This window comes from Nicotiana sylvestris, chromosome 10, assembly GCF_000393655.2.
Source record: "Nicotiana sylvestris chromosome 10, ASM39365v2, whole genome shotgun sequence".
NCBI lineage: Eukaryota > Viridiplantae > Streptophyta > Magnoliopsida > Solanales > Solanaceae > Nicotiana > Nicotiana sylvestris.
Genome location: NC_091066.1, coordinates 1,330,065 through 1,339,212, shown reverse-complemented (window position 1 = coordinate 1,339,212; position 9,148 = coordinate 1,330,065). Strand labels below are relative to the sequence as shown.

Here is a 9,148-nt window from a genome sequence, read left to right as displayed (position 1 = left end):
TCTTGGACTGTCTTTTGTATTAGAAGAAATCATGGACTTCAACTTTTAATTCTTCAGTATAGGCATTATATCATGATGAATCATGTACAAAACCTCAGTAAAGGAAATGAACTATACCCAAGTGATGCGGCGATTAGTATGGTTAATCCTTCTCTTGTTGTTACTCTGGAGACAGCCACATATAATTGACCATGGGTGAATACTTGCTTTAGAAGATACAGGCCGACGTGGTTAAGAGATTGTCCTTGACTTTTATTGATTGTCATGGAAAAACATGGCGCCAAAGGGAGCTGTCTTCTCTTAAGCTTGAATGTCCACTTTGAATCGTTAGGAGACATAATGATTCTTGGAATTGTGACTCTTGAACCGATGTTCTCTCCAGACATGATGTTTGCGCTGACAGACCAATTTCCAAGGTGCGTGACAATTAATCTTGTTCCATTGCATATGCCTTCTGTTTGGTTTAGATTTCTGAGAAGCATAACTAGGGTACCTACTTTTGAGTGTATATCATGATTAGGGATGCCAGGAAATGTTAAGCTATTTAGAAATTCGGTTGGATACAACAGTTCATCATTAGTGTTCACACTCGCTTTGCATACATTGTCAGAGCTGAAATATGTTCTTCTTTCACCTGGTATCATGTATCATATCATTTTTTGGTGTTAGCATTGGTCGTTCGTTCAGATATGCGCGCTGGGTCATTGTAATTTTGTAGGAGATGGATAAACCGCCACAATAATCGATCTGATTGGGTCGTTAGATGATTTCATGGATACATCAAAAGGCAATTTGATGAGCTCCTTGTTAGTATCATCGTAAAAGGATCCATTTCCAACCTGTAGCAACCATTTGTCAAAAGTAGCAATTTTATCAGTCTCGTAATCACTTACTTTTCCATTGCATAGTCGCATATTTTGCTTCAATTCATATATTGTGAAAAATGGCCACAAATAAGAGAAGTTTAGTGATGCATCAACAATATCAGCTCGGGTACCCTTTGGAATAACAGGTAATATTTGGGGAAAACCACCACCACATACAACTGTAAGGCCTCCAAAAGATTTGTCAGACCTATTTTCATACCTTACCCACAAGATATCTCTCAACGTCTTATCTAATGCTTCAAAAACATAACTTATTTGCCATTGGGGCTTCATCCTAAATGATTAAATAAGTTTTGTTGAGAAGTTCAGCTAACTGGATGCCTTGTTTTATTTCACAAGTGGACTCTACAGTAACGTCCAAACGAATATGGTGTTGAATATGTCAATAATCCCACATGTTAGGGAGTAAATTGGGTTGAAATTTCACCCTATAAAAGGAGGCCTAATGTTTAGGATTTAAACACACCTCTCATTTGCTTTCTCATCTTCTTAAGGCATTTGTATCTTCTCTCTTTAGTATTATTTCACTTGTATTTTGGAGTGGAATAAAATATTGGTTGTGTTCGAGTAAGTAGGCAAAATTGGCCGAACCTCGTAAATTCTAGTGTTCCTTTTATTGTTGTATTATTGTCTTATTTATTATTTAGTGGTTGCCATAATATTTTGGTATAGTAGCTGTGACTCATTTACACTATATATATTTGGTTTCCACAACAACTGGTATCAAACCCAAGGTACTGTCTAAGTATGCTTTGTGGTTGCAGCATAGTCTGATCTTCCACATCAGAAAAGATTTATCTTGGTAACTGAGTCAAGGTTCTGTCTGAGTATGCTCTGTGGTTGAAACTTAGTCTGATCTTCCACACCAGGAAGGAAATAATCTTGATTTGTGTTGTCAGCTATTAAATAATATTTGTGTCAAATATGAGAGACAATAAACAAGAATAATCTACATCAAGTGTCAATAATACGTCATCATTAGCATCTTTGCTTATGACAAGAATTGTGTCAAATGAAAAATTTGCAGTAGAAATTTTTGACGGGTCGGGACATTTTGGGATGTGGCAAGGCGAGGTTCTAGATTTCCTTTTTCAACAAGGGCTGGACCTTGCCATTGAAGAGAAGAAACCAGATGTTATTGGAGAAGAAGATTGGAAAATTATCAACCGTGTTGCTTGCAGTACCATTCGATCCAACCTTGCTAGAGAGCAGAAATATCCATACACAAAGGAAACTTCTGCAAGTAAATTATGGAAATCACTGGAGGATAAATTTTTGAAGAAAAACAGTCAAAATAAATTGTACATGAAGAATAGATTGTTTCACTTCACCTATGATCCTGGTACCACAATGAATGAACATATCACCAGTTTCAATAAGTTGGTCACAAATTTGCAAAATATGGATGCAACTTTTGATGATGGTGACTAGGACTTGATGTTGTTGGGGTCACTTCCTGACGAGTACGAGCATCTTGAAACTACTCTACTCCATGAAAATAACGAAATTTCTTTTAGAGAAGTTTGTTCCGCTTTGTACAGCTATGAACAAAGAAAGGGAGAAAACCAGAAGGGCGGAGAAGGAGAAGCTGGTTGTGAGGGGTCATCCTCAAAATCAAACGAGAACAAAGAAGGGAAGATCCAAGTCAAGATCTAGACCCAACAAAGATGAATGTGCCTTTTGTCGAGAAAAGGGGCACTGGAAGAAAGACTGTCCGAAGTTGAAGAATAAGGCCAAGTGGAAAGGCCATTATGGATTCAAATGTAGCCGATTGTGATGATTCAGACTTCTCATTAGTTATAACAGAGTCATCAACATCATCAGACATATGGTTGATGGACTCGGCTTGTAGCTATCATATGTGTCCCAACAGTGACTGGTTCATGGATTTTCAAGAAGGAGAATATAGAGTCATCCACACAGCGGACAAAAACCCTTTTACCTCATATGGAATTGGTTCAATACGATTAAGGAACCATGATGGAATGATCAGAACATTAACAGATGTTCGATATGTACCAGATTTGAAGAAGAATCTCATCTTTGTGGGAGCCCTAGAATCAAAAGGGTTCAAAATCATTGCAGAAAATGGAGTGATGAGTATATGCTCTCGTGCACTAGTGTTAATTAAGGACAATCAGAAAAACAATAGCATGTACCATTTTCGTGGTAGTACAGTTATTGGGACATCGACAGTGACATCCAGTGACGAAAAAGAGGAAGAAGCAACCAGGCTATGGCACATGTGCTTGGGACATGCTAGAGGAAAATCCTTGAAAATTCTATCAGATCAAGGATTTTTAAAGGGAGTAAAGGCTTGCAACTTGGAGTTTTGCGAGCATTGTGTCAAAGGGAAATAGACAAGGGTTAAATTTGGTACAACGATTCATAATACTAAAGGCATTTTGGATTATGTACACTCTGATGTTTGGGGTCCTTCCAAAACACCTTCATTGGGTGGGAAGCACTATTTTGTAACCTTTGTTGATGATTTTTCCCGAAGAGTATGGGTGTATACAATGAAGAGCAAAGATGAAGTGTTGGGAATTTTTCTCAAATGGAAGACGATGGTGGAGAATCAGACAGGCAGGAGAATCAAGTGTATTCGCACAGACAATGGAGGTGAATACAAAAATGATCATTTCAATAAGGTCTGTGAAAATGATGGCATCGTCCGACACTTCACTGTTAGACATACACCACAACAGAATGGAGTGGCAGAACGTATGAACCGGACCTTGCTGGAGAAGGTACGGTGTATGTTGTCCAATGCTGGCTTGGGCAAAGAATTTTGGGCTGAGGCAATTACATATGCATGCCACCTCATTAATCGTCTACCATCTGCTGCTATTGATGGCAAGACACCATTTGAAAAATGGTATGGAAAACCTGCTGTAGATTATAACTCTTTGCACGTGTTTGGCTCAACTGCATATTATCATGTGACGGAGTCAAAATTGGATCCAAGGGCAAAGAAGGCTATTTTTATGGGAATTACTTCTGGAGTCAAAGGATATCGCTTATGGTGTCCTATGACAAAGAAAGTAATATTCAGCAGGGATGTTACCTTTGATGAATCTGCTATGGTAAATAAGGTAACAGAAGATACCAAACAAAATGAAGGTGCTTCTAAGCAGGTGGAGTTTGAGGGAAAATTTATTTTTCCTACACAAGAAGCAGAGGAGGAAACAAATGAAGATTACCCTCTGGAAGGAGAGCCAGTAGAGGAGATTCCAACTCAGGAACCTCAACAACAACTTGAATCAATAGCAACCAGCAGGCCAAAAAGAACAATAACGAAACCTGTTCGTCTCATAGAGACGGTTGCTTGTGCAACCTCAATTGTAGCTGATGATGTTCCTACTACTTATAAAGACGCTGTCCAAAGTTCAGAAGAAGATAAGTGGAGGATTGCCATGAATGATGAAATACAGTCCCTTCATCAGAATCATACATGGAGATTGGCCAATCTCCCGAAGGGAAAGAAAGCAATTGGGTGCAAATGGGTATTTGCAAAGAAAGAAGGATTTCCTAACCAAGTAGATGTTCGCTACAAAGCAAGATTGGTGGCCAAAGGATATGCTCAAAAGGAGGGAATTGATTACAATGAAGTGTTTTCTCCAGTTGTAAAACATTCCTCCATTAGAATTATGTTGGCTTTGGTAGCACAATTGGATTTGGAACTAGTTCAGATGGATGTAAAAACTGCATTTTTACATGGAAACTTGGAGGAGGAAATCTACATGACTCAGCCAGAAGGATTCAAAGTTGCTGGAAAAGAAAATATGGTGTGCAAACTTGAAAAATCGTTGTACGGACTGAAACAATCTTCTAGACAATGGTACAAACGATTTGACAAGTTTATGGTGCGGCAAGGGTACAAGAGAAGCAAGTATGATCATTGTGTGTATTTGCGCAAGCTTAAAGATGGTTCCTTTATATATCTTCTCCTATATGTTGATAGCTTCCAAGAATTCGGAAGAAATTGATAAGTTCAAGATTCAACTGAAGAAGGAGTTCGAGATGAAGGATCTGGGTGAGGCAAAGAAAATTCTTGACATGGAGATAATAAGAGATAGGCGTTCAAAGAAACTTGTTTATCTCAGAAAGAATATTTGAAAAGAGTACTACAATGTTTTGGCATAGATGAAAAGACTAAGCCAGTTAGTACTCAACTTGCTCCCCATTTTAAGCTAAGTACTACTATGTCGCCAAGATGAAGCTGAACGAGAGTATATGTCAAAGGTACCATACGCAAATACTGTTGGTAGCTTGATGTATGCAATGGTCTGCACAAGACCTGACATTTCACAAGCTATTGGAGTTATTAGCAGATATATGCATAATCCAGGAAAGGAGCATTGACAAGCTGTGAAGTGGATTCTACGATATGTTCATAATACTGTAGATGTTGGGTTAGTTTTTGAGCAGGAAGGCAATCAGTCTGTAGTTGGATATTGTGACTCAGATTTTGCGGGTGATCTGGACAAACGAAGATCAATTACTGGTTATGTGTTTACTTTTGCAAAGGCACCAGTTAGTTGAAAGTTTACTTTGCAGTCAACAGTTGCTTTGTCTACAACAGTGGTAGAGTACATGGCTATTACAGAGTCTGTGAAGGAGGCAATTTGGCTTCAGGGGTTGCTAAAAGAGCTTGGTGTTGAACAAAAAAGTATCACAATTTTTTGTGATAGTCAAAGTGCTATTCAATTAGCAAAGAACCAAGTTTATCATGCAAGGACGAAACACATTGATGTTCGGTATCATTTCGTACGAGAAATCATTGAAGAAGGTGGAGTCACGGTGAAGAAAATTTATACTACAGAGAATCCTGCTGATATGCTCACAAAAGTAGCGACTGCGGTCAAGTTTCAACATTGTTTGAATTTGATCAACATTGTTGAACACTGAAGATTGAAGATGAAGACACAACCAAAATTTGTTATTGAGAGAGAATTGAAGATGTGGAATTTTCAAGGTGGAGATTTGTTGAATATGTCAATTATCCCACATCGGTTGGGGAGTAAATTGGGTGGGAATTTTACCCTATAAAAGGAGGCCTAATGTTTAGGATTTAAACACACTTCTCATTTGCCTTCTCATCTTCTTAAGACATTTGTATCTTCTCTCTTTAGTATTATTTCACTTGTAATTTGTAGTGGAATAAAATATTGGTTGTGTTCGAGGAAGTAGGCAAAATTGGCCGAACCTCGTAAATTCTGGTGTTCCTTTTATTGTTGTATTATTGTCTTATTTATTATTTAGTTGCTGCCATAATTTTTTGGTATAGTAGTTGTGATTCATTTAGACTATATACATTTGACTTCCGCAACATATGGAAGCGTGAATGAGCGGTCCTACCATTTGGTAATAACAATGCTGCTATTCCAGACGTAGCAACAGGAAGAACTATTTTTGATTGTGATCTGAGCTTTGAAATTATTGTATTCCACAAAAATGTCTTTCCAGTACCACCATGTCCATTTATAAAAAATAATCGTCCTTGTTCTTTCTCAACTGATGTTATTATTGCATCATAAGCTGACTTTTGGCAGTCATTTAAGAGAGCGAATGATTTGTCATGCAGTATATTTAGCTCCTCATTGAGCATACAATTTCCCACATCTCGCAGTAATGCAGAATCTGGAATTGGCATTCCATCTATGTCTTTCAAACTTTTTTCCATCTTTAATAGGATGGTTTCAATCTCAAATAACGTGTATGCTTCTACTTATTTTTCAGTTAACTGTAAATTTTTTAAATTGAAATCTCTTCCTCTGCAATGATGTTATATCTTCTGATAAAATTCCACGGTTGTTCTTCCAAAATTTCGTTGAATCAGATACCTGGCAATGATTAAGTATCGTTACAAATAATTGTCTCAACTCATTTCCTGCGGCCCAAAGTGAAGCCTTAGCTAAGCAGTAATTCCACTCTTTATCATCATCTAATAATCCTAACGCGTAGCATGCATCTAATAATCTCATTTCCTGATGCTTTCAAAGGAAGTGCTTCCTTTCACAAAGTCAAGCAGCCTTCTAATATAAAAACGTTCTCCACTTGCAGGATGTGCGAAGTAAATTCTACCAACTGCCTTCCCACTTTGTTTTCTATTCCAGGTTTTTTCTTTTGCATTCCAGACCCAACGCGTAGGAAAATCTGAATATGTCAATTCTCGTGCATCATCATATCTTTTGTTCGCCTCAAACCAATCTGTGAATTTTGTTTTTTCTATGTCCGGTCTCCTAAGCACGCTTTCTGCTCGCTTTTCTTCTTCGAATATTATTGTGTTTTGTCCCTGTAAATGGAAAGGTAAACGCTCAACAGTCGGCTTTCTATAACGTATGTCAAATTTAAAGATCCTCCAGCAAGCTTCTGTAGCTGATATGTATCCGCAATCTAGATATTTTTTTATCTCATCATTTTCTGCACCAGTATTGGTAGATAGTTGCAGTTGCTCTATCAGACCCTTTATGGACATACATCACAGACCTTGAGTAATTGCATAATTCGACATTTACATGTGTATCATATTTGACAAGCAAATCCTTGTTGTAAGGGACAACATATCTATTGTCTAAGTTGGCATCATTTTTCTTGACTTGAATACCTGTGCCGATAAATAGGAAATCCATCCGAATCAAAAGTTGTCCGATCATTGAATTTCTTTGGAAAATGCTTTGTGCAATTTCCTTGCCTCATACATGGGCAATGTGGATTCAGTTCTCCGCAAGATCCATGCATCACAAAGTTCTTAACAACATTATAACCGTCAGGATCAACTTCCAAATCAAGTATTTCTGCTGCTATAATTCTGTCAATATGATCCGTGGAGGGGCTTTTTAATGTGGGATGCAGAAATAGCAATATATGCGCATGAGGTAAACCTCTTTTCTGAAACTCAAATGTATATAAACCTGTAAATGGATAGAATAAGGTTATGGTTAGGATGCAGGTAGAAAAGATATGCAATAGACATTCTTTTACCAACATATGCAGAAGCTATACTATGCAATTATTCTATGTATTTCAGTAGTAAAAGTTCACGTGGATTAAGATTGAGATTCAATCTGATATGATAAAAAGGATTTGATGATATCAATAAAAATTGCTGTCTATATGCATTTGTGATTAAAAAAAAAAAGTATTCTCAACAAATGTATGCTACGTCAAGGATTCTTATCTCTGGACATTGGCAGGACGTTTAGTGGCTCTTGACAATTACTCCATTGCCAATCCTGGTTAATGGTGGGCTTATGGCTACGGATGGTATATGAATAAATACTCCAAATAATCTATTAAGTCCTATAATTATGTATTAGTGGTGAAATAATTTTTCAAGCTTAGATCTGTAGCTAGACTTGCTATTCAGACTGGGGTGGGGCAGTTGGTATCGTTGTGTGCTCGCCAACTCGATTAGGTACCTCCATGTTATTGAGTATTGGAATGAAACAGGTCGGAAATGAGATATTGAGGATTGATAGAACCACACCAGCAAGCTTTATAATATTGTTCCAAGAACTGCAAAGAACACTGGATATTGTACATGAAGTCCGCTGATTGGAATTTTCTACTAAGTTGAGCAACATGCTACATTTGTTCCGATTTGGTCCTTTTGAAGTAGGATTTGGTTTATTCAAGCAGAAATTCTATAGAATTGTTGTATTTCTTTTGAAGTAATACGACCTTTCGCTTCAACCTGGCATAATGATATCTGCATTAATTTGTTGATATCAGTTAACCAATTCATCATTAATCTTCCGATTACATTGCACTGTAGTTGCATACACAAGACTCTATTGCCGAGCTAAAACTGGTAGAAGCTGCGGAACATTCGTTGATACATAAAATTCTCTAACAATAGCAGATACCAATTCCATTAAACCTGTTATAAAGTATTGAAAAAATTGAATGTTTGGTAAAGTCAGATATTAAAAACGAATAGGTAGCAAAGATGGTTAATGAATATTTTGCTAATGCAGTTCAGTCATTCAATTACATCAAACAGTAGTGTAGCTACTATGTGCCTAATGACGTTGAGGTACCCTCCTGGTGTAAATAAAACCCAAGTAAAACTATCATGGGCATCAACTCTAAGGGATAATTATATTGAAGCTTTTGTGTATTATAGAAAGGCAAGTAAAACTATCATGGGCATCAACTCTAAGGACAATACGGTCGTTGCAAATATAATCCGGTTTACAAGTCCGGAGTCGAATCCCACAGAGAACTAAGGCTTAGCTATAGTTGTTCACTATCAC

General features: G+C 37.4%; 1 protein-coding gene across 1 annotated transcript; it reads right to left on the bottom strand.

Moving 5' to 3' along the window:
• Positions 1-701: 701 nt before the first annotated feature.
• LOC104244981 (uncharacterized) lies at positions 702-1,160 on the bottom strand. Its single transcript, XM_009800513.2, has one exon. It carries the CDS (start codon positions 1,158-1,160, stop codon positions 702-704), a length of 459 nt encoding a protein of 152 aa, XP_009798815.2.
• Between the last annotated feature and the right edge of the window lie 7,988 nt (positions 1,161-9,148).

Bases quoted from the DNA above. Each gene is read 5' to 3' on its own strand.
- LOC104244981 (XM_009800513.2), bottom strand. From the start codon at position 1,160: ATGAAGCCCCAATGGCAAATAAGTTATGTTTTTGAAGCATTAGATAAG.